The sequence below is a fragment of the Lactuca saligna genome, chromosome 4 (assembly GCF_052625555.1).
Source record: "Lactuca saligna cultivar CGN05327 chromosome 4, ASM5262555v1, whole genome shotgun sequence".
NCBI classification, from domain to species: domain Eukaryota; kingdom Viridiplantae; phylum Streptophyta; class Magnoliopsida; order Asterales; family Asteraceae; genus Lactuca; species Lactuca saligna.
This window is the reverse complement of record NC_136420.1, coordinates 223,649,603-223,676,604: the sequence shown is the minus strand read 5'-3', so window position 1 is coordinate 223,676,604 and position 27,002 is coordinate 223,649,603. Positions and strand designations below refer to the sequence as shown.

The 27,002-nt window shown below is 38.8% G+C and overlaps 1 protein-coding gene and 1 long non-coding RNA gene across 2 annotated transcripts; both read left to right on the top strand.

Annotated features, from left to right (window-relative positions):
* Positions 1 to 1,639: 1,639 nt before the first annotated feature.
* Positions 1,640 to 3,318, top strand: LOC145040499 (protein FAR1-RELATED SEQUENCE 5-like). Its single transcript, XM_078988415.1, has 3 exons — positions 1,640 to 1,720; positions 1,794 to 2,475; positions 3,185 to 3,318. Exons 1-3 carry the CDS (start codon positions 1,640 to 1,642, stop codon positions 3,316 to 3,318), a joined length of 897 nt encoding a protein of 298 aa, XP_078844541.1.
* A 2,553-nt stretch (positions 3,319 to 5,871) lies between these two features.
* LOC145043351 (uncharacterized) lies at positions 5,872 to 8,465 on the top strand. Its single transcript, XR_013680985.1, has 3 exons — positions 5,872 to 6,261; positions 6,354 to 6,421; positions 7,447 to 8,465. It is a non-coding gene; the product is annotated as an uncharacterized LOC145043351 (long non-coding RNA).
* The last annotated feature ends 18,537 nt before the right edge of the window (positions 8,466 to 27,002 follow it).

Here is a 27,002-nt window from a genome sequence, read left to right as displayed (position 1 = left end):
TCTATTAATCTAAAGCCATCCCGGAACCATATCTTCAACAACCGCCGGCGGCCGGCAATATATTGCCAACACTAACAGTGCCGGTGCCATCTTTGTCGGAGAAGAGAGACACGAAAAAAATAGCCACTGAGAAGTGAGGAACGGGAAATAGATAGTCCGAAACGTTGGAAGCGTCGCCGGAAAACGTGTTAAAATCAACTGAAAACACGTTAATCTCGAGTGAAGGAGAGGGAAACATCACGGGAAAACTTGCTAAACTCAAGTGAAACGTCGGAGAAATAACGCCTGAAACGTCTGAGACGCATTGACAACCACCAGTTTTGCAACATTTATCGCCGGAAATGTGTGTAGTCGACAGAAGTGTTGCCGGAAAACTCATGAACTGAACCGAACTGTTGCCGGAAAACAAATGATGCTCGCTTGAAGGTGAAGGTCGATGGAAATCTCATGAGGTCCACCGGAAAAAGCTAATCGTCTGAAATCATTGGCCGCAAGAAATCGCTGCTCTCTTTCACTCTTGGCGGCTGCGTTTTTAAAGCTAGGGTTACCACAAAGTAAGGAATTTATACCTTATAAATTTACATTAATAACCTCTTTATTTTTAAAAAATGTCATTGTTTACCCTTTATATATATATATATATATATATATATATATATATATATATATATATATATATATATATATAAAGATTCTGCATATATATTTATTTATTTTAACAAAAGAATCGTCATTTTTTTTCCTTAAATTTACAAATATAATGTTTACAAAAGAACGTCTGCTTTTCATTTATGCATATATGTTGTTTACACTTAAATTACATAAACTTTAAAAACTTGTACAATTAATTTTTGATGTTTCTTTTAATAGATTACATAAGCTTTAAAAATTTGTACAATTAATTTTTGGTGTTTTTTTAATAGATTACATAAACTTCAAAATTTTGTACAATTAATTTTTGGTGTTTTTTAAAAAGATTACATAAACTTCAAAAATCTCTTCTAGACGACGGAATCTGCTCTCCCGCATTGGACCGCTATTGGACGGCTGCATTCACTTTTGTAGGGCAGAAAGAGAAGTAAGTCATTTTATATTCTATAAATTTACATTTGAAACCCACCTATTTTGAGGATATTTTAAAATATACCCTTTAACTTTATAAAAGTATTAAAAGAAAACGTTCGAGGGTGTAGCTTTTCACGGCCTCTTGTTTTTGTCTAATGATGAATTAAATTTTTATAATATATTTTTAGTTTTCAAAAACAAATTATAAATTCAGTTTACAATCTCCATACTTTATGAAATAAATTTGTTGCCGGAGGTGTGGCTTTTCACTGCCTCAAGTCATTTTGCATTTATAGAATTAAACTTCATTTGTTTTTATCTAACGATGGACTATATATATAAGAATTAGCTTTATTTTTTCATAACTTGAAAATTAAAAAACTAATGAAACTCATAAAATGTCATTCTAATTTTTATTTTTATTTTTATTTTATCTAACGGGTGGAATAAGGCATCATATTTAATTTTTAATTGATTACATAAATTTTAAAAAGTTGACATATTTAATTTTCATTAATATAGTTTTTTATTTTAATAATATTAAATTATTTGATTTTTTTTTTTGTATATAGAGATGTTTAAGTTATTTGGAATCAACGTATTTGCTCGAGATGAAGATACTTCTATCAAGAATTCGCCATTTTCCACCAAACAGGTTATATACTTCTACCACATAATGAAGTTTTATATTTTTCTTATAAACTAAAACACTTAAAATTCAATTTTAGATGTTCAAGTATCGTGAGGAATTGTTTGAGTGGACACAAAACAAAGCACGCTCTCTAGGGTATGCCATTATCAATAAAAGATCAAAGGCATATGTCAACAACTTCGTGTATAAAGTCATACTTATGTGTGATCGTGGGGGTGAATATAAAGCTACTAACACGGTTAGAGCATCTGGAACCAGAAAGACTAATTGTAAGTTTGAACTGGAAGGAAAGTATTCAAAAGAACATAATAAATGGAGGCTGAGGGTAATATGTGATGATCATAATCATCCGCCTGCACAACATATGGAGGGTCATCCATATGTAAGACGGTTATCTGTTGAGGAGACTCGTTTGGTGGAAAATCTAACAAGAAAGAACTTGGCGCCACGTGATATTCTGTCAACCTTAAAGGCGCAAAACGAAAATAATGTATCGGTAGCTCAAACAATATATAACGCACAACAAAAGATCCGCAAACGCGAGCAAGCAGGAAAAACTCCAATGCAGGTTCTTATGTCCCTTTTGCACACCAATAATTATTTGTATGAGCTTACTACAGGCGATTCAAATGAGTTGGAGAATCTATTTTTCATCCATCCAACGTCTTGGAAGATATGGCGTGTATTTCCACATGTGTTGATGATAGATGCCACCTACAAAACGAACAAATATAATAAGCCGCTTGTAGAAATTGTTGGTATGACCTCAACTCGGAAGACATTCTCTGTAGGTTTTGCCTTTATACATAGAGAAAAAGAGGCCAACTATACTTGGGTGTTAAACTGTGTAAAGTCAATACTCGATAAGTGTATGCACCCACGTGTAATAATCACGGACAGATAGTTGGCACTCATCAATGCATGTCAAACAGTGTTTCCGGATGCAGCACGGTTACTTTGTAGATGGCATATTGAGCAAAACATTTTAAAAATTTCCAGCAAGATTATAACATTGGGTTGATCAACATCTCAATTTTGGAAACAACACGACCAATAGAGCGGAAAGTCAACATTCCAAGTTAAAGAAAATTTTAAACTCTTCAAACTCTAATCTTGATAAATTCGTGCAACGAATTAATCAAGTCGTGCAATCACAACTTACTTCGATCTATGAAAGCTTTGAAAATAGCTTGATTGTTCGCTACAATCACCATAACTTATCGTGTTTCCAATTGTTGTGGGGCCATGTTTCAAACGAAGCTTTAGATATAATATTAGGAGAGGTTCAAAGGTTGGGTGATGTAATGTTAGACTCCTCAAATTGTGGTTGCAAACTACGTAACAGTTGTGGGTTACCATGTGCTTACATGCTTTCTTTCTATTCGATTTCAGGTTAGTATGTTTAATTACAACATATAAATAGATTTTTAAATATTAGATAAATAATTATTTTATATTTCAATACAGGTGAAAGTATACCCTTGGATTCAATAGATATCTTTTGGAGGAAGCTTGATATTTCAGATACGACATCTTTAGTTGACGACGATATTAATTGTGATGATGTAGTGGATAAATATAAAGAAAACTTCAACAAGTAATCGAAAGCTGGGAAAATGTTTTATAGGAGAAAGCTAGAAGAGATATATGATCCGCATAAAATTGATGTTGGAGAACCTACGGTTCAAAAAAACACACGTGGACGACCAAGTGTGATGAAACAACAGAAAAAGACAGTCAATCCTCCAAATCATGTTCCTCGTAGATGCAGCTTCTCAACCACGTCGGAGTTTAATGGGATGGATTTAAATAAAGAACCTGAAAGACATAGCTTTTCGTGTGGGATTGACTTAAATGATGAACCCCAACGTCATAGCTTTTCGTGTGGGATTGACTTAAATGATGAACCCCGAAGGCATTATCCATTCCAAATGAATGGTATTCCAGATATATTTCATGATTACATCGACGATATACATGATGTAGAAGGTGATGGAAATTGTGGGTTTCGAGCGATAGCTGTTTGTTTGGGGTATAATGAAGACCAGTGGCTTTATATTCGAAAACAATTGCTTGAAGAGTTAGAGAGTCAATATTACGCATACCATAGAGTTTTTACTGACAGGTTTAATGAGGTATACCAGTCATTGCGTTGGTTTGAGTCACCTGCACCTCTCCGGCGACATTGGTTGCATATGCCTTTGACTGGTTACTTGATTGCCAACAAGTTTGGCGTGATCGTTCATTGTTTAAGTCACGCACAATCTACGACATGTTTCCCTCTTTGGAGAGGCCCCGAAGAGTTTCAACCCCATCGAGCCATTACGTTGGTACTTGTAAACGATATTCATTATATGTCGGTGTTTTTGAAAGGAAATTACCCAATGCCTCCTACCACAACATATTGGAATGCCCATAAAAGTCTGTCTGCATCTACATGGCAAACTATGTATTAGCCGCGTTTTGATTTATACAATCAACTTAGGTCTCGTACTTCTGAAAGACATTGGATACATATTAAAGACTAAGTGCGAATATATTTGAACCTTTTTATTATTTTTTGCATCAAATATTATTTTATATTTGAACTTTTTTTTTATTATTTGTTGCGTTAAAATATTATTTTATTATTGTTGTGTCATGTTTGAACTTTTTTTTTTAAAAGAAATTGAATAAAAATATTTACACATCATAACCTAATTATTAAGATTAAAAGGATATATATTGTAAGCTTATTTTGAAGAAGTTTTATCTCAATGAAAACTATTTGAGATATGATTAGTGTTGTATTAATCATATTAACCTATTTTGTGATATTAGTAATATTTATAAATTTTGATATGATATTAGTCATATTTAATTTTTTAAAATTCAACAAATTAGCAATTAATGGTCCCGGATTAATATCTACCTAGCCGATTAATTCGTTAACCCTAGTCTACCGACTAGGTCGAGCGACAACCTTAGGAAAATATTGGGTCGTGCTTCCATCTACGACGTGTTTCCATCTTTGGAGAGTCCCAAACAGTTCCAACCCCACTGATCCATTTTATATAAACTAATCAATGAAAATAAAATGATTATAATTAATAAAAAATTTAACAAATTTCTATGTCCACCAATCACCATCTTCAACATTGCCGGTATCTCACTACCACCTCTAACAACCACTAGAAATCACCTGAAACGTTCGCTCGCCACCACTAACCACCATCGGATTCAAGATAGTGTGTGTGTGTGTGTGAGAGAGAGAGAGAGAGAGAGAAAGAGAAGGTCATCGGAAACAGAATTAGAGAATAAGAACGAGCATTGGGCAGGCTAACAGCGTCGCCAGAAACAAAACAGTGTGAGAGAGAGAGAGTGGAGCTCGCCGGAAATCACGTGAAGCCATTACCGTCAGAGAAAAAGAGAATGAGAGTGAAACCATTGCACTGTTAGCAACAAAAATCGAGTGAAGGTCGCCTGAGGGTCGATGAAATCGCCTGAAGGTCGACGAAATCGCCTGAAGCTTGCTACGAAACTTTGATGGAATCGTTGAACACGCTATCTAGTTTTATTATATTACATTTTATAACCTCACACTTACATTTTTTAAATTTCATATTATATGTAAATATCCTCGTAACAATCTTATTAAATACTATTAACTTGTTTTTTGTTTGCTCAATTCCTTTTTCTTTCATATCTCGTTAACCATTTTATTCATAATCATATAATCATATGTATGTTTTTTTTCTATACTTTTTTCTAAAATATAAAATTTAATTTTAAAATAGATTTTAAATACGTTATCTAAATTTTAAAATATAAAAATAAATTGTAAAAAACATTAATTTTTAACTTTTTTTTATTATTTATTATGCGAAATATTAATTTATTATTGTTGTGTCGTATTTTTTAATCAAATAAAATTATTTATATATTTTTTATATTAAAAATAGTGTTAATAAGTTATCTATAATGAACTAAATAATATTATAATAAATAGATTTATTTGTGAATTAAAAAAACTATTAATCATAAATTAATTATTAAACTAATGATGATTAGTAAAAATATTTAATCATTAAACTAATTAGTAAAAACAATCATTAGAGGGTGGAAGAAATGGAAGTGGGGTAGAAATAAATGAAGTCTTTTTGAAATCCTACTAATCAAATTATCTCTCATATTGATTCTAATATATCTATACCTATATGCAAGGGTTCCATGTTTTTGGTCGCCTCGATGGTCTGCCTCCATACGCCAATTACAGTCAACTTTCCGGCCACCTTCTCATCCTAACGATCGGTTTAAGGATCCGACAACGACACTTCACGTCAGCCCCTTTATTTTCTAGCCCTCTAATGGCATATAGATCGAGCGTCTACAACTCTCTTTCTCTCTATCTATAAGAAAAGCGCTAATCTCATCCACCACCACTATCCTTCACCATGACCACCAGGAAGTAACCACCGGTCGACGCCACAGTCTTAATCTCAACTCCCTCAACAACAACAACCATCGCACTCTTGGTGCCTGTATCTAGAAACCCTAGATCTTTGGTATGGATTTTTTGGCTTCAAAACTCAAACATTTTTTTTTTTAAACTTCTTAAATCTTGATTCCATGTTTGATATGTTTTTTCCAATGAGAGATCGAACCCTCCAAGCCGTATACCCACCAGTATGAAGCAGTTGAAGGAGGCTGCCCAGGGGCTATAAGGTTTTTCCAACTTTCTGTTTTTTACATGCCTGCCTAAAGAAATAACTGTACATTCCAATTTCTTTACCACTCATGAAATATGTATATATGTATTGTATCTTACATCGAATAATTTCTTTGTGGTTTGCTATTATCCAAATAGGTATCCTCTGTTGATGAACATTTTATAATGGTCTTCAAAATACAAAGGTCTATATAAGCTAATTGCACCGCACTTTGGAGACTAATTAGTTTTTTTTTTTTTTTTTTTTTTTTCCAACTTATAGGTTGGTATAATGCAAATTGTAACAAGTTAGCCTAGTGGCTTTGCTAATAAATCCAAGTCAAGGTACATTGAAAAAGAATTAGAGCTAATGGAATTTGTTTTTTTTTCATAGCTTAATCATGACGTATTAATTGAATTGTTTTTTTTTTTTAGTGGCTTTTTGTATATAAGTAATCTGTCCAATCCAAATAAGTTCATGGAAGTACTTATGTCTGATCTCGATAGGATATCTAAATCTCTCAGGGTATTTTTTTGCTATTTCTAGGATTTAACCCTTTTAAATTTGGGCTAAATGTAATAAATAGAAACATACTTTCAAAATTTGTTTGTTATAAATCCCCTCTTCTATTTTTTATTTGTTATTACATCCTATGAGTAGGTAAAAAGTATCATAAAGTGTGATGAACCAGAGGTGATTGTCCAAAAAGTGAAAAAGAATGAGTTAAATAACCCATCAGATAAGGTCAAGAGTGAATAATAATCCTTACTCTACATTTTTGTTTATAAGTAATTGTTATTTGTTAATTTCTTGGGTTTTTGGTTGGATGAATGTTAAGTGTAAATTGGGATTTCTTGAAAATTATTTGTTTATTGTTACTTGTCGTTGTTAGGTGTTAGTAGTCAATATTTTATTATGTTTATTAAAAAGCAAAAAAAAAAAAAAAAAAAAATTAATGTCTGTTGATTAGAGAATCCAATTTTAATTTGAGGAATCTTGACTGTGTTTATGTTCATTTGTGTGTTTGGATTATGTGTGCAGATCTTGGACAAGATTATCATGGAGAATAGATTTTTTTTTTCAACAAAAGGACATTATTTCAGTAAATCAAACTAACAGAAGACATTATTCCAAGAAATTATAATGGAATGGTGGTAGTTCCAATAGTAGCCAAGAAAGACACTTTTGGTGTCCTTTATGAGAGGCTTAACTGGTATCAATCATGACAGGTAAATAAAACACCATTTTCTTATCAAAAAATGAAGTTGGTTTTCTTTTTCTCTTTTTTTTAGGTGTGAAACCTTCTCCATATACCCTAAGAGATATGACCTAATTCATGCTCATGGTATTTTCAGTTTGTACAGACACAAGTAAGTTGCTTTCTAAGTGGGAGAAATTAAAGGAAATAGCAACATACTTAATTTACCTTTTTTATACGTAGTCTAAAGTTGGTTGCTATTTTCGTATATATAATTTTGGAGTTTTTAATGGCAGTACATATTTGCAGGTGTAGCTATGAACATATTCTTCTATAAATGAATAAGATTTTACGACCTGAAGTTATTATAATAATTTGTGATGATGAGATTGAAGTGATTAATTTTAAAAAGATTGTTTCTGGAATAAGATAGAACATATAAATGGTTGATCATGAAGATGTTCCACTTATTTCAGAAAAAAGATGCTATTTGTAGGCAAACAGTATTGGGTTGCAAGTGAAAATGACTCACCTTCTGCTAGATGAAAATAATGATTTTTTTTTTTTTTTTTTTTTTGAATTTTGAGAAAGTCATGAATATTATGAAAGGTGGTCAACTATGAATATTAGTTGACTTTCACATATTAGGGATTTAGATTTAGGAGGTGGTCAACTATGATTATCAGTTGAGTTTCACATATTCGGGATTTAGATTTAGGTTGAAAACATGATGTATTTTTGGTATACACATTACATATTTGGTTTGTGTATTTTGTCAGTTTGGTCTTCAAAGCTAGCATAATGTAAAAGTGTAAACAACAATTTTTGATGCTATTTATCTATCAGTAGGTTTACTTTTAAATTTATCTCACTTAGTACTTGCTTTTCATACAACCTTTTATATATGCTTCTCCAAATTTGACTATTTTAACATTTTAAATCAAAATAACAACTGTCACCCAAACACCACAAAATCAAATAATAATAAAAAAAAAAAAATTCATGTGTTATGTATACATAATTACATTCTTTAAGGAATTATAAAATCAAAATTACAACTTTCACCCAACACCACAAAATCAATTAATAATAAAAAAGTTTTCATATGTTATGTATACATGATTACATGGAATTATAAAAGATAAGTCGTTTATATGATTAATAGTTTGAATTTTGTTATTGTTTTAATAATTAAAAATACAATGGCAAATTTTAGTTTCAAATAAGCAATAAACAGTAACTTGATATTTAGTAAGCACGACAAATGATATTAATTTGAAAAGAGCAATTAACATGTAAAAGTATTAATTTATAGTTCAACTATTTAAGGCCGATATTCCTAATATCAAACGTTTGACCAAAGCACAGTTTGACAATTCACAATGAACACTATAAAAATTATATTATAATATTAGTCCTTAAATTAAATTCGGGTATTTGTTAGTTTTTTGAAAGAAAATTTAATCGTTTATTTTTAAATGTGTGTTCTTAGACTTCACCTATAGGGTTTTAATCATCTTTGTAAATGATCGTCTCCTTTTTTCATAGTAACTTGGTCAAATCTAGGTGATTAATTTTTTATGTGACAATAAAGATTAGGAACAAAGATTTTCCATTTATAAAACTTTATGTTAATGAGATGGTTACATAGCATATAACATATAGCTTTTTTTATTATTATTTATAGCTTATTATCAATATATAATCATATCATAATAAGTCATATAATCTTTTAATAATATAATTATAACACAAAGTATAAACTATAAACCATAATTATTATTTTATATATATATAAAGTCATATAATGTTAAATATATTTTTTATTATAAACAATAAATAATATCTTTAAAAAAAATTACATGGTTTTGTTTTTATTTATTTATTTTTTTTAATATAAAGCGAAATTAGAATGCTAACATGCATAAGAAATAAAATTACAATGCTATTTTATGTTTTTAAATTACCAGAAAAGTTCAATAAATAGAAGTGCAATGCTATTAACAAAAATTGAAGTAAAATGTTATTAATTAAATTATGTTTATTTATGTTTAAGACTACATTTTTATAATGGGATTATGTTATAGAAATTGAAGACTATACTTTTCTTGCTAACTTGATCCCTATCTTCTTGTCCAACTTTGGTATTATTCTCGACATGGATTGGTTATCAAAGAACCACGCAAAACTCTTGTGTTATGAAAAGATAGTATGCATTCCTATTGAAGGGGAGAATCCTATCTATGTTTACGGTGAACAAAGACTCTTAAAAATAATCTTTTTCCTTAAAGCTCGTAAATTCATATCAAAAGGGTGTTCTATCTATCTGGCCTACACAGTTGATGTCTCAAAAGAGGAGAAGAAAATTGTTAATGATGTTCTCATTGTTAACGAATATCCTTATGTTTTCCCTGGTGACTTGCCTAGCCTTCCTCCGGATAGGCAAGTAGAATTCCGAATTGACCTTGTGCCTGGTGCTGCTCTGATTGCAAAGACTCCTTATCGTCTTGCACCAGCTGAGATGAAAGAAATGATGATCCAACTATAGGAACTACTTGACAAGGGTTTCATTCGACCGAGTACCTCTCCCTCGAGTGCTCCGGAACTGTTTGTCAAGAAGAAAGATGGATCGATGCGAATGTGCATTGATTATCGTGAGCTGAATAAGGTGACTATCAAGAAAAAGTACCCACTACCTCGCATCGACGATTTGTTCGATCAACTTCAGGGTGTTAGCTATTTCTCAAAGATTGATCTAAGATCTGGCTATCATCAGTTGAAAGTTCACGAGCAGGATGTACCGAAGACTGCTTTTCGTACTCAATATGGGCATTATGAATTCCTTGTTATGCCATTTGGTTTAACAAATGCTCCTGCTATATTCATGGATATGATGAATCGGGTATGCCGCCCGATGCTCAATAAATCAGTCATCGTATTCATTGATGATATTCTAATCTATTCCAAGTCTGAAGCTGATCATCCCATTCATCTTCGTGTGGTATTAGAACTTCTTCGAAAGGAGAAACTATATGCTAAATTCTCAAAATGTGAATTTTGGCTTCGCTAAGTTCAATTTCTCGGCCATGTTATTTCTAGTGATGGTGTATCCGTAGATCCTATCAAAATCAAAGCCATTCAAAATTGGGAAGTTCCCCGTAATGCTTCCGAAATTCACAGTTTCTTGGGTCTCGCAGGATATTACTGAAGATTCATTAAAGACTTTTCTCATATAGATGTGCCTCTCACGAGTCTTACACGGAAGGAAGTGAAGTTCGAATGGGGTGAAGCCCAAGAAAAAGCGTTCTCAACTCTAAAAGATCTTTTGACTCATGCTCCAATCTTATCACTCCCAGAAGGTGATGATGATTTCTCCGTATATAGCGATGCTTCAAGATTGGGACTCGGTTGTGTGTTGATGCAACGTGGCAAAGTGATAGCCTATGCCTCAAGACAACTGAAAGATTATGAAAATAACTATTCCAGTCATGATCTCGAACTCGCTGCAGTGGTATTTGCCCTAAAACTTTGGAGGCATTATCTTTTTGGTACAAAATGCCAATTATTTACCGACCAAAAAAGTCTCAAGTACATATTCAGTCAGCAAACTTTGAATATGAGACAACAACGAGCCATGGAGCTGATCAAAGATTATGATTGTGAAATCCTATATCATTCTGGAAAAGACAACGTAGTTATCGATGCACTTAGTAGAAAGGTTTATCGCAATAGTATGTGTTATGCTATTACTCATACTACAGTAAAATTCACTATTTTAGATGAATTAGAGAAATGGAAAGAAGAGGCCCTAAAGCCAGAAAATGTGAAGAAAGAAGGGATGATACATTATAATGATGCTTTACTTGATGATCCGTGATGATTAAAAGTATTCAAGAATCGGATGTGGATTCCAAAGATTGGTGGATTAAGACAGAAGATTTTAGATGAAGCCCATAAATCTAAACTGTCAATCCATCCTGGTACAAGTAAAATGTACTATGATGTAAGAGTTGATTATTGGTGGCCTGGATTAAAGAGAGACATTGGAAGATATGTACAAGAATGCTTAGTATGCTTACAAGTAAAAGCAGAGCACCAAAAGCCTTATGGAACCCCAGAAAGTCTTAGTGTTCCTGTATGGAAATGGGAAGAATTGTCCATGGATTTCATTACCAAATTGCTAAAGACTGTTAGACAGCATGATATCATTTGGGTAATCATCGACCGCCTGACTAAAAGCGCTCATTTTCTTGCCATGCGTGAAACGGCTCCAATGGAGAAATATGCACAAGTATACTTGGATGAAATTGTTGCAAGATATGGTGTGCCACTAAATATCATTTCCGATCGTGATACTCGATTCACTTCTCACTTTTGGGCGAGTATGCAATGTGAATTAGGATCTCGAGTTGCTCTCAGCACAACTTATCATCCCCAGATAGAAGGTCAGTGTAACGACCCATTTTTCACGTCCGAAAATTTCGTTTTAAAACATTACTTTAGAAAACATTACTAAATAAAAACATTGTTTGATCACACCATAACACAACGTAAACCATGTTTTAAAAAGTCAAACCATACAACCCATCAAAATATCAGAGTATAAATCCCAGTGAATCTCGTAAATGCGGAAACCAGAGTGTGTGCATGATGTGCCGCTACCGTGCCGGCTCCTTCCCCTTCGGTGAAGAGGTACCTGAAAACAAAACTGTAAAACGTAAGCACAAAGCTTAGTGAGTTCCCCTAACGTACCACATACCATACAAACACATAACATGCATACTGCCAGGCTATTCTGGGGTGCCTGAATACCCGGTACGGCCATTCTGGGGTGCCGACCTACCCATACGGCCATTCTGGGGTGCCGTCCTACCCGTGTCAAGCCATTCTGGGGTGCTGACTACCCATCGGTCCTAACAACCGATCCTCGGGGACTGGTCCCCTCCTGCTACCTCTATCGCATAACATAACAGGCCAACATACAAACATATCATCACATACTGTCAGACGTTTCTGGGGTGTCTGACTACCCTGCGGTCCTAACAACCGAACTCTACTACTATCGCATATAACGTATCATGATATCATATAACATATCAGGTAGTAGCAAACCTAGATGATATCACAAAGACAATCATCTATCATACGTCTCCTACTGGTGGGCCGGCATTGTGGCCTTAGACCCACCACTACTGGAAGGTAACTCACCTCAAAGTAGCTGCTGAACTGATCGGGAACTAACTGACTGCTGCTGCTCCGGAAATCCTCCGGCTGCAATTCCCACAACACACTCAATCAAACACCGCTAACTGTCCTTTGGGTAAAATGACCATTTTACCCCTGGTCTAGCTCTAAGTCAAAGTCAGAGTCAACTTTCAGTTGACCCGACTCGCCGAGTTGGCTCTCCAACTCGTCGAGTCCCTATCAGATGATTGTCCTGAGTCCCTGTTTCTACTCGTCGAGTTAGGCTACGACTCGATGAGTTCATCTTCTAAACTGACATTCAACCCCTTTATCCTACTCGCCGAGTTGTATGAACAACTCGTCGAGTTCATCTTCATCCGAAGAACACTTATGCTAAGACTCGCCGAGTTGTATGAACAACTCTCCGATTCTGTTCTTGATCTATGAAGATTGCCTTGGACTCGCCGAGTCAGGGCATTGACTCGCCGAGTCCTAATATGGGTGAGTTCAGCTTCCAACTCACTGAGTCACCCCCTGTGACTCACGGCTCAACTCGATACATCATAAAGGGACCAATTCGGTGACTCGCGACCAGACTCGCCGAGTCACATATACGACTCGCCGAGTCGCCGCCATGCATCCATCAAATACACTGATTTGCTCGATTCCAGTCCATGTCATTCACAGATCTGGGCTTCTAGGACACAAATCACACGTAAAGTTTCCAACTTTACGTGTAGATATTCACCAATATGGATTTTAGGGCTCAAAGTGCACCAAAAGAGGTAGATCTAGGGCTTTCATGCAATATGACCCCATAAAGGCATTAGATCCAAGCTCCAGGGACTAAATCATGCCTAGATCTAAAGGCTAACAACTTATTACAACCCACAAAGCACAAAAAAGCTTGGGGAAGAGCTCAAGAAGGACTTCTATGAAGCTAAATAAGATTACAAGCTTGAATACAGAGGGGAAACGAGCCATACCTCAAGGAAAACGTTGAGATGACACAAAGATGCCTGGCCTCTTTCTCCTCAAAATCTTCAAGAACACACCAAAACACTTCAATCTCTCAAGGAAATAAGGGTATAAATGATGTTGGGAGCTCTGGGGGTGAATGGGGGCGAGTTTGGGGCAGAAATGAGGGTTTAAATAGGGTGCAAACCCTTGAAATTTAGGGTTTCATCCAGCAATGGTGACTCGCCGAGTCCAGGATATGGACTCGCCGAGTCGCCAACTTAAACGTGTCCTGAGTCTCGTCCCTACTCGGCGAGTCGGACCTATGACTCGTCGAGTCCAAGGCTAAAATGGGGAAATACTCAAATAAGGTTTACATACCGGGAACCAGGTGCTACAAATCTCCCCCACTTATTTTAGACTTCGTCCTCGAAGTCTGCTGCTCGATCCTGAAACAGCTCGGGGTAATGCTCCATCATCTCGTCCATCGGCTCCCAAGTCCATTCCGAACCCTTGCAGTGCTTCCATTGCACCTTCACTAGTTCTACCCTCTTGTTCCTCAAAGCCTTCGACTTCCTGTCGAGTATTGAGACTGGGCGCTCAATGTAATTCAAGCTGTCGTCAACCTGAATATCCTCCAACGGTACTACCGCTGAATCGTCCACTAGGCACTTCCGCAACTGCGAAACATGGAAAGTGTTGTGGATCTGACTAAGCTCGGCTGGCAAATCCAGCCTATACGCCACCTTGCCCACCCGGGCTACAACCCTGAACGGCCCGATGAATCTTGGGACCAACTTGCCCCGCTTCCTGAATCGAATGACGCCTTTCCAAGGCGACACTTTCAGGAGAACCATATCCCCGACTTGGAACTCCAAGTCGGATTGAAGCTTGTCGGCGTAACTTTTCTGCCGACTCTGAGCAGTCTGAAGTCTGCTCCGAACCTGCTGGATCCTCTCGGTCTTCTCTAGCACCACCTCGGTGCTTCACATGACTCTCTGGCCAACTTCACCCCAGCATATCGGGGTTCTGCACCTCCACCCGTACAACATCTCGAATGGTGGTCGATCAATACTCGCGTGGTAGCTGTTGTTGTATGAGAACTCAGCCAAGGGAAGATAGGTATCCCAGCTACCATCGAAATCTAACACACACGCCCGCAACATGTCCTCCAAAGTCTGGATGGTCCGCTCACTCTGACCATCTGCCTGCGGGTGAAAGGCGGTGCTAAAATGCAATCGAGTGCCCAACTCGTCATGAAACTTCTTCCAAAATCTGGAAGTGAAACGTACATCCCTATCCGAGATCACCGATACCGGCACCCTGTGCCGCGCCACAATCTCCCTGATATAGATATCGGCCAATTTCTCGGCCGATATGCTCTCTTGAATCGGAATAAAGTGAGCACTCTTGGTCAGTCGGTCCACGATGACCCAAATCAAATCCACACCACGCGCGGTTCTGGGAAGCTTTGTAATAAAATCCATGGTGATGTCTTCCCATTTCCACAGTGGAATGTCCAACGGCTGCATCTTACCATGCGGTCTCTGATGTTTGGCCTTGACCTTCCTGTAGGTCAAACACCGCTCAACGTACCATGCCACATCCTACTTCATGCAGGGCCACCAATAGTTCAAACGGAGATCCCTATACATCTTCGTCGCCCCGGGATGAATAGAGAATTGGGACTTGTGCGCCTCATCCATCAAAATCTGGCGGACGCCCCCGTGATACGGCACCTACACCCTATGGTGTAGTGTCAATAGACCCCGACTATCATAATCAAAGGAGGATACCTGACCCACCACGCGCTCGCTCTTCCGATGCTCCTCCTTGATAGCCTCCTGTTGAGCCTCCCGAATTCGCTCCAATAAGGGAGTCACTACGGTCATCCTCATGCATACGTCCCTGATCGGCGCCGCCTTGCGGCTAAGCGCATCGGCCACCACGTTGGCCTTCCCCGGGTGGTAAAGGATCTCGTAATCATAATCCTTCACCACATCCAACCACCGACGCTGCCTCATGTTCAGATTCGGCTGATCCATGAGATACCTCAGACTCTTGTGGTCCGTGTAGATGGTACAACGAACCCCGTAGAGGTAATGTCGCCAAATCTTGAGGGCGAAGACCACGGGCCCTAACTCCAAATCGTGCGTCGGGTAGTTCGCCTCGTGAGGCTTGAGCTGCCTCGAAGCGTAGGCAATGACATGCCCCCTCTTCATCAGAACTGCGCCCAACCCTGAAATGGACGCATCACAATAAACCACAAAATCCTCTACGCCCTCAGGCAGGGCTAGGATCGGCGCCTCACACAATTTCTGTCTCAGCATCTCAAATGCAGCCTGCTGCTCGGGTCCCCACCGAAAGACCACGGCTTTCTTCGTCAGTCGCGTCAGGGGTACGGCTATCTTGGAGAAATCCTGGATAAATCTCCGATAGTAGCCCGCTAATCCCAAGAAACTCCGAATCTCTGATGGAGACTTTGGAACCTCCCATCTCATCACGGCCTCAACCTTAGCTGGATCGACCAGAATCCCGTTCTGGTTGACGAGGTGCCCAAGAAACTGCACCTCGCGCAGCCAAAACTCGCACTTGGAGAACTTGGCATACAAGCTCTCCCTCCTCAGGGTCTCCAACACCTCCCTCAGATGCTCCTCATGCTCCTCCTGGGTCTTGGAATAAACCAAGATGTCATCGATAAAGACTATCACAGACCGATCCAGCATCGGTCTGCAAACGCGGTTCATGAGATCCATGAACGCGGCAGGAGCATTGGTGAGCCCAAACGACATCACCACAAACTCATAGTGGCCATAACGTGTCCGAAACGCGGTCTTCTACGTATCCTCCTCCCTGACCCTCATCTGATGATAACCCGAACGCAAGTCGATCTTGGAGAACCAAGATGCTCCCTGAAGCTGGTCAAAGAGGTCATCAATCCTCGGGAGTGGGTAACGGTTCTTCACCGTCACCTTATTCAACTCCCGGTAATCTATACACATCCGATGCGACCCATCCTTCTTCTTCACAAATAGAATCGGGGCTCCCCAAGGCGAACTACTCGGACGAATAAATCCCTTGTCCAGCAGCTCCTGCAGCTGCGTAGACAACTCCTGCATCTCGGGAGGAGCCAACCGATACGGTGCTTTGGCTATCGGAGCCGCACCGGGAATAAGGTCAATCCTGAACTCCACCTGTCGCTCCGGAGGTATCCCAGGTAGTTCCTCCAGGAAAACATCTGCAAAATCTTGAACCACCGGGACCTCGCTCACGGTCGCCTTACCCGCCTCCCGGGTATCCATCACATACGCGACATATCCCGCGCATCCCTGCTGACGATAGCGCCTAGCCCTCGCTGCTGAACATACAGTGGGTCCACACTGCGGCCGTTCGCCATGAATCACTAATTCTCCCCCGCTTGGGGTCCTGACTCGCACTAGCTGCTGCGCGCAGTCTATCACCGCCCCATTAGGGCTCAACCAATCCATGCCAATAATCACCTTGTTCCCACGCAATGGAATGGGAACCAAGTCTACCAGGTAACGCTCCTCAAACAGTCGCAGAACGCAATCTCGAAACACCATCGATGCTTGCACCGATCGATCGTCAGCAATCTCCACCTCTAACGGGCAATCTAACTCGCCTGAAGTCTCATGAAACCTCTTGCTAAGCGCAAGAGAAACGAACGATCGGGATGCACCCGAGTCGAACAATACCTGAACTAGGATGCCGTTCACATGGAACGATCCTAATACATATATATATATATATATATATATATATATATATATATATATATATATATATATATATATGTATATGCACACACGGAGCACATATCAATATCATAACATCATAAAACAAAAGATAGAAGGAAAGAATCATACCCGTCACCACATCGGGCGCGGCGCGTGCCTCCTCGGTAGTCAGCTGGAAGGCTCGGCTCCTCACCACCGGAGCCTCTGCTTTGCCCTGTCGGCCATCCGTGATCCGCAGGGTCGCTGGAGCTGGCGCCTTCACTGGCGCTGAAACTGTCAACAGGGGGCAATTGGCCTTCTTGTGGCCCCTCTGGTTGCAGTGGAAACACAGCAACTCCGATGTCTGAATAACTGCTACAGGAGCAGTGCAATCCCTGCTGATGTGCCCAAACTTGCCGCACTTGTAGCAGCCTGACGATCCCATCCTGCACGCCCCCTCGTGCGGCCTGCCACACTTCCTGCAGCGGCCCGGTCCTGACTGGCCTTTCGACCTCCCATCTGATCCCTTGGGCTTCTTCCCCGAAGCCCCTCCTGCCTGCCCCTCCTCTAATTTCCGTTTCCGGATGTGCTCCAAATCTATCTCCCTCTCCCTTGCCCTGGCGATCATAGAGTCCAAGGTAGGGCAAGCCGAAAAGCTAACATGCTCCCGGATGTCAGCTCGAAGCATATCGTGATAACGAGTCCTCCTCATATCCTCGTCACCAGCATACTGGGGCACCAACAAAGCCCTCTCCCGGAACTTGGCGGTGATCTCCGCCACAGTCTCCGTCGTCTGTCTTATATCCAGAAACTCCCTGGCCAGCTGCTGAAGCTCGACAGCTGGCGCAAACTCTGCCCTGAACCTGGTCACAAAGTCTGACCAGGTCATAGCCTCGATAGCTGAGGCTCCCAACGAGTCGCCCACTGACTCCCACCAATCCCGGGCTCGGTCCCGTAAACACCCCGCTGCGTATCTCACCTTCGACCCCTCGGGGCAGAAGCTAGTCAACTGTGCAGACTCGATGTCTGCAATCCATCGCCTGGCAGCAATGGGGTCCTTCACCCCATGGAAATCCGGCGCACCACTGCCCCTGAAGTCCTTGAAGGACAGTGTGCGTGACCCCGACTAGCCAGATGCCAAATCGCTCTTGAATGCCCGCAGGCGATCCTCCATCAACTCCATGATCCCTTCCTTGATCGACCCGAAGATAATGGGAGTCGACTCAAGGATGCCCCTGGTGATCTCTGACGCGATGAACTCACGTAGTCCCTCGTCTATTGGCTCGGAACCTGATCCCGAACCTGACCCCTCTCCAGAACCGCCATCCACCGGCCTCGATCGAAGTACCACCATTCTGCAATACATCACAACAATCATTAGATATACTGGTGCTCCCTGAGGGATCATAGCTACTTACAAGTTCCCTGGTCTTGTCTTGGCCTTCCTTGGTTCGGGTACGGATCCTCTGCTTTCAGTAGTACGGGCCCATACTACCTTCCACGTCTATCCGTACCTTCTTCAAGGACTGCCTCGACTCCACCAGATCCCTTATACTAAGGCTAGTTACTACTATACTCATCCCAGGCTCGCCCTAGGGAAATCTCCGGCTCTACTCGATTCGATCCTCAGCTGCTGCAGGCCTCCTTGTAATGCCAATTAGCCATCACCCGAACACCATCACATGCGGTGAGACTCAGATAATCCTTCGAGTACTTGACTCGTCCCTACAACGGTTGGACTCAAACAAGAGCTGCGCAGTAGGATCAAATCCGGTACTCTAAGATTATTCAACTCTGATCACATGTGGTGTGACGTATTTGCCTAATGGCTAATTCCCATTATTCGGAGTCCCACGTAGCACGAAGCAAGCAACATTCGGACAAGGGAAACGACTTCAACAATTCCGCTCTCATAGAGAGGAACTGACTAGCACACCATGTTAGCTTATACTACCAGGAAAACCCTAACAGGCTACCCTACCGCTGTCTACACTATACAAGCATGCAATTCACATATAGGTGGAACACATAAGGCAGGCACATAAGGCATCATTCCTAGATCTTTAGTCCTATTCTAGCATGTTGTTCTACAAAAGCTGATAAACATAACATAAATTGGTATGGGTACTTTGGGGAGTACTTACTTGAGCTTGGCCGGTCGCCCACATCACACACACTTTTGTTCTTTCTTAAACTTTTTTCTCATTGTTCGAAATCATTTTCTAAAAAAAAATTCTTTGAATCCCTAGATTTGAGTTTAGACACCTCCGAAGGTGAGTCCGAATCCCTCAAACCAGGGCTCTGCTACCAACTTGTAACGACCCATTTTTCACGTCCGAAAATTTCGTTTTAAAACATTACTTTAGAAAACATTACTAAATAAAAACATTGTTTGATCACACCATAACACAACGTAAACCATGTTTTAAAAAGTCAAACCATACAACCCATCAAAATATCAGAGTACAAATCCCAGTGAATCTCGTAAATGCGGAAACCAGAGTGTGTGCATGATGTGCCGCTACCGCGCCGGCTCCTTCCCCTTCGGTGAAGAGGTACCTGAAAACAAAACTGTAAAACGTAAGCGCAAAGCTTAGTGAGTTCCCCCAACGTACCACATACCATACAAACACATAACATGCATACTGACAGGCTATTCTGGGGTGCCTGACTACCCGGTACGGCCATTCCGGGGTGCCGACCTACCCATACGGCCATTCTGGGGTGCCGTCCTACCCGTGTCAAGCCATTCTGGGGTGCTGACTACCCATGTCAAGCCATTCTGGGGTGCTGACTACCCACCGGTCCTAACAACCGATCCTCGGGGACTGGTCCCCTCCTGCTACCTCTATCGCATAACATAACAGGCCAACATACAAACATATCATCACATACTGTCAGATGTTTCTGGGGTGTCTGACTACCTTGCGGTCCTAACAACCGAACTCTACTACTATCGCATATAACGTATCATGATAGCATATAACATATCAGGTAGTAGCAAACCTAGATGATATCACAAAGACAATCATCTATCATACGTCTCCTACTGGTGGGCCGGCATTGTGGCCTTAGACCCACCACTACTGGAAGGTAACTCACCTCAAAGTAGCTGCTGAACTGATCGGGAACTAACTGACTGCTGCTGCTCCGGAAATCCTCCGGCTGCAATTCCCACAACACACTCAATCAAACACCGCTAACTGTCCTTTGGGTAAAATGACCATTTTACCCCTGGTCTAGCTCTAAGTTAAAGTCAGAGTCAACTTTCAGTGGACCCGACTCGCCGAGTTGGCTCTCCAACTCGTCGAGTCGCTATCAGACGATTGTCCTGAGTCCCTGTTTCTACTCGTCGAGTTAGGCTATGACTCGATGAGTTCATCTTCTAAACTGACATTCAACCCCTTCATCCTACTCGCCGAGTTGTATGAACAACTCGTCGAGTTCATCTTCATCCGAAGAACACTTATGCTAAGACTCGCCGAGCTGTATGAACAACTCGCCGAGTCTGTTCTTGATCTATGAAGATTTCCTTGGACTCGCCGAGTCAGGGCATTGACTCGCCGAGTCCTAATATGGGTGAGTTCAGCTTCCAACTCACCGAGTCACCCCCTGTGACTCACGGCTCAACTCGATACATCATAAAGGGACCAATTCGGTGACTCGCGACCAGACTCGCCGAGTCACATATACGACTCGCCGAGTCGCCGCCATGCATCCATCAAATACACCGATTTGCTCGATTCCAGTCCATGTCATTCACAGATCTGGGCTTCTAGGACACAAATCACACGTAAAGTTTCTAACTTTACGTGTAGATATTCACCAATATGGATTTTAGGGCTCAAAGTGCACCAAAAGAGGTAGATCTAGGGCTTTCATGCAATATGACCCCATAAAGGCATTAGATCCAAGCTCCAGGGACTAAATCATGCCTAGATCTAAAGGCTAACAACTTATTACAACCCACAAAGCACAAACAAGCTTGGGGAAGAGCTCAAGAAGGACTTTTATGAAGCTAAAAGAGATTACAACCTTGAAAACAGAGGGGAAACGAGCCATACCTCAAGGAAAACGTTGAGATGACACAAAGATGCCTGGCCTCCTTCTCGTTTTCTTGATCTACTCTTCTTTCTCCTCAAAATCTTCAATAACACACCAAAACACTTCAATCTCTCAAGGAAATAAGGGTATAAACGATGTTGGGAGCTCTGGGGGTGAATGGGGGCGAGTTTGGGGCGGAAATGAGGGTTTAAATAGGGTGCAAACCCTTGAAATTTAGGGTTTCATCCAGCAGCGGTGACTCGCCGAGTCACCAACTTAAACGTGTCCTGAGTCTCGTCCCTACTCGGCGAGTCGGACCTATGACTCGCCGAGTCCAAGGCTAAAATGGGGAAATAATCAAATAAGGTTTACATACCAGGAACCAGGGGTACAGTCAGACGGAGAGAACAGTCCAAACAATAGAAGATATGCTTCGTGCATCTGTCTTGGAGTTCGGTGGTAACTGGGATAAATACTTACCTCTTGTCGAATTCTCGTATAATAATAGTTACGAAGCTTAAATCAAAATGCCACCATATGAAGCATTATATGGTCGCAAGTATCGTACTCCATTATGTTGGTGAGACATATGACAAAAGATCCTTGGAGGCCCTGAAATGATTCAAAACACCACCGACAAGATTCAAATTGTACGAGAAAGAATGAAAGCGGCCCAGGATCGACAGAATTCCTATACAAAAAAGAGGAGACGACCCATAGAATTCCAGGTGGGTGATTTCGTAATGCTAAAAGTATCCCCGTGGAAAGGCATTATGCGATTTGGGAAGAAAGGAAAACTAAGCCCTAGATTTGTTGGTCCTTTCAAAATCATCCAGAGAATTGGAAAGCAAGCTTACCGCTTAGAATTGCATGAAGATTGGCAGGTATGCATGATGTGTTTTATGTAAGCTATATGCGCAAATGCTTGAGCATCAATGATGAGACAGTTCCATTATCCGAGGTGAAATTGGATACTAAGTTAAGATATGTAGAAGAGCTGGAAGAGATCGTGAATGAAAGAACAACTAATCTACGTAATAAAGAAGTGAAGTTGGTGCTTGTCAAGTGGAAACACCATCGAGGCCCAAATTATACTTGGGAAAATACGAATAATTAAAAGCAAAATGTCCCCATTTATTTTAATCGATGTAATTTCGGGAACGAAATCCTCAAAAGGAGGAGGTATTTGTAACATACACGTTTTGAAATCATGTTTTAAGTAAATAATATTATGAAATATTATATGAATTTGAATGTTTAGTTCTAACAGATAGTTTTTACTAGAAATGAAGTAAAACTATGTTTAGAATCACTCATAAAATATTGGAAGTCTTATGAGATTCAATTAAAAGCCAAATAGTGAAATATAGCGAAAATATAAAATTTGAAATAAGTAAAATTTTATTATTGAAAGTTGTAGATAATCTCGTTACAAACATTTAGGTGAAAACCTCATCGAAATCCGAGTTATAACGAAGAAGTTATGACCAATCGAAGATCCGCAACAAAACCGGCATGGCGCCGAATGACATAAAAAGTGAGTTTTTGATAAACTCCTTTTTAGCCTTAGTAATCTAAATGAAAGTCATAGTATTCGTTAAACAGAGAAGTTCGATAAAATAGAACGCCAAAATCTGACTTCGTATGAGGAGTTATGATTTTTCGAAGTTTCAGCTTAGTAGTAGACAGCTAAAAACTCAAATTTTAGATCGAGTGATTTTTAGCCGACACAACCTAAATGAGAATTGAAGGTCTCATCATTAGTAGTACAAAGGTAAAAAGTCTGACGAAAATGGACGTCGGATGAAGAAGTTATGAATTTTTAACGGATTTTCCTCTCCCGGTCTGTTAAAAATAATAATATTAAAATTAAAATCAAAATTAGCCGACGAAATCTATACGAAAGTTGTAGAGCATAACTTTAGCTACGCGTGCATATAAAGAACGTCAAAAATGGAGCTCGTATGCGAACGTTATGGATTTTAGAAGTTTTTGCACAAAAATCAAAATTAATTACGAAATCCGAGAAAATCGCATGGCTCAGCTTCAGCCACGTCGCTGGATCCGCGCATGTCCGACCCGTGTCCGCCTCGTCTCTGACGTCGTCGATCCTCATGTCCGATGTATGCGCTGTGCGTCCGAGCGTCCGACCCGTGTTTAGTCCGGAGTCCGAAGCGCCAGCTACCCCCTTCATGTGTCCGAGCCTCGCACCTCCACCTGCCTCCCTCGCATGCGCGCCATCTGGAGCCCCTCGCTGTTGCCGCATGTTCCTCCTGTCTTCGGATCTGAGCTCCTCCCTCGCCCTATAAATACAAGGCTGCAAGATATTCCGAGAAAATTTAGAAAATTGCTATTTTTGGCCCCTCTTTCCATATTTTTACTATTCCGATTTCCCCCGAAGCCCCGGTACTGATTCCAAAGCCCGAAACACGTCCCGAGACTCCCAAGAAGCCCAATAAATTTATCTTTTCGGTTTTGAAGCTCTACATTCGCAGAGCCCGGTTTTCAAGAAAACTTCCGGTGTTCAACAAAGAAAGTAATATTTAGAGCCGGAGTGTTGCCCAAATTAATATTTTAGCCCCCGGTTATTTCACGGTGAGTTTAATATATAGGAACAATTGTATGTTATGTGTTATATGTGCTATGTGCTTTTCAGTGTTATTATTCCGGGTCATTTTCCCGGGTTATTTTTATTCACTATTTTTAATAGCAAAGAAATATATTTGACCATGTGATCAGTGAAAGGACTTAGATTCATGTTGGTACTGGTATGTAGCCTCTTTCCATGTAGAACATGTCTCCGTAAGAGAATGATTTCTATTCTATGGTATTGGTAGAAGGTTAGATAGGGCTATAAGCCTGAAATCTACCAAAATGTTAATCCTAAGTTGTATATCTTCTATGCCGTTTGGGCCAAAGCTTTATTGATGTATATCAAGCATGGAAATTGTTATGTTTCATTGATTGTATATCTTTAAATCAAATCAATGATTGATATGGAATGTTTGTCACATGATTCACACATGCCCTTGTTGTTCCTTGTTTCTGTTTGCTTCTACCATATTGAAGTATATATATATATATATATATATATATATATATATATATATATATATATATATATATATATATGCCATAATGTTATATTGTATCTATTATTGAACTCACTAAGCATCACCGCTTACCCTCTTAATGTTTAACAAATTACAGGAGATAAGCATCCAATATAGTTATATACTGGTAGAAGATTTTTGAATAGTTTGAAACTATTGCATCGATAGAAGCTTATGAATAGTTTGAAACTATTATATTTTGCACTCCCATATGTATAAAACTATAGAATCCTGGGAAGTTATGTAATATATAACACTTTAAAATAGTTGGTTTGTATCCAATAGTTTGTAACCTCTTATCAACGTAAAATATTGTTTTTATGAATATGCAAGTAACATGTTTTGGGGTAACTATATTTCTACTATATATATATATATATATATATATATATATATATATATATATATATATATATATATATATATATATATATATATATAGTAGAAATGTTTGAGGCTCGTGCTAAGCACGCTCCATAGAAAGTATAATGTTAAAAATGGGTGGATTTTAGTATATAAAATGCACGAATAAGATATGAAAATGTAAGTATATTGTTATTATCAACAAATAAATGAAAGTTCATTGCGATTTCTAGATATGGTTTTTTCACTCCATGGAAAAAACCTATCAGCATCATTTACAATTCACCTTACGGACTTATTTAAATACAAAGTAAAAAGTATTTAAAAAACTTTATTGACCCTATTTAATTTCTTTCGAACCAAGTTCGATTGAAAGTTTGAAATATATTTTTTATTTGAGATATAATGACATGTGATTAAAACTCCTTACCAAGTACGGTAAAGTAATTAAATAAAACATTATTGAGAAAAGAAAAAGAAAAAATATTGATTCTAAAAGATTATACATGGAAAAAAAACACCAAAAGTATATTAAGATAAGCTATTCTAGGTAATTTTCAACAAAACTTTCAGCAAATACTATAAGTAGTTCTTTTGCATTTCAACATGCACAAGGGTCATACAGGTAATAATATAATAGTGTTTAGGTAGTTAAGTTGAAGGGAAACTTGAAACACACTTGAATTGTAAACACAAAAAACAAATAAAATTGTCAACTTTTTAGATTAATGGTTAACAAGTTAAAAAAAAAACAAAAAGGGTTGTCATTAGTTACCTTATCTTGCTTATACTTTGATCTTATAACATTCAATAGAGAATTAAATAAAAAACTATCAAATTCCATTTATGCCTTTAGTAAGTTGAAGATAAAGATACATATACATGAGACCATAAGTGCTTGCCTTTTAGGATTTAGAACATGTAATGGATTAAAAGGTCCAATATTCAATAATTAAAAACTAAGAAACATATTTCAAAAATATATAATTAGATTACCCTCATTGGGATATTAGTTAGATTTAAGGATATAATAGAGGAATACAATCCAGAATAATGGTGGTTTGATTAATCAACTAATTAATCAAATAACCTACTCTCCCTGTCAACTGTAAAACGTTCAACAGATAGAAAATATTGAACATTACATAGAAACTCAAAGAATAATCATCAAACTTGCAACATTATCTCTAATAATGCTAACTAAATGAAAAAAAATGTTAATATTCAATAATGTAAGTCTAAAATAACACCTAAATATGATCTAAAATACCAAGCAGAAAGTATAAAATCATGGATAACATTTAAAAAGGTTGTAATTACAATGCCCTTACCAAAGCTATCGACAATCTCTTGTTAGATACATGTCGGAATATTCATAGAGTACATATAAAAAATGCATAATTTCATCTTGGACAAGTTAGAGTAGGTGGAGGAATTGACGAAAGACACATTCATAGCTATTACCTTAAAAAAACATTATGTTCTAGTCCCCATCATGTCAATTCAAAGTGGTGAAATCAAATAAAATGAAAAATAATTGGAAGTGGAAGCGGGTCGAGATTGTTGAAATTTGGGACTTTAAAATTGAATCCATAGCTTAACTGCAGTTTCTTCCTCACATAAATAATAAGCAATATCCCTCAATTCTTCCCTTCTAAAATTACAATCCATTTGAAATCGTTGCATTAACCCAATCTCAATTATCAGAACGCTACCATAACCCAGAAAAAATGTCTTTTGGATAACTCGAATGGAACCACAATAACAATATCAATCTCTCTTGGAGAATGTTTTCAGTTAACCCTAATTCTATAACGATAGACCTATTGTGGTCTCTAATGGCTTAAATTGCATTGTTTCTTACAAACCTTTGAGCCAAAGTTACATTACCTGGTTTTAATGAAAAAATATTAAGAATAAAAGAAGTCCATGCTCTCCTTCTGATTATCTTACCAAAACATGTTACCCATAATCTATTTGTTGACGCCTGTAAATGAAAAA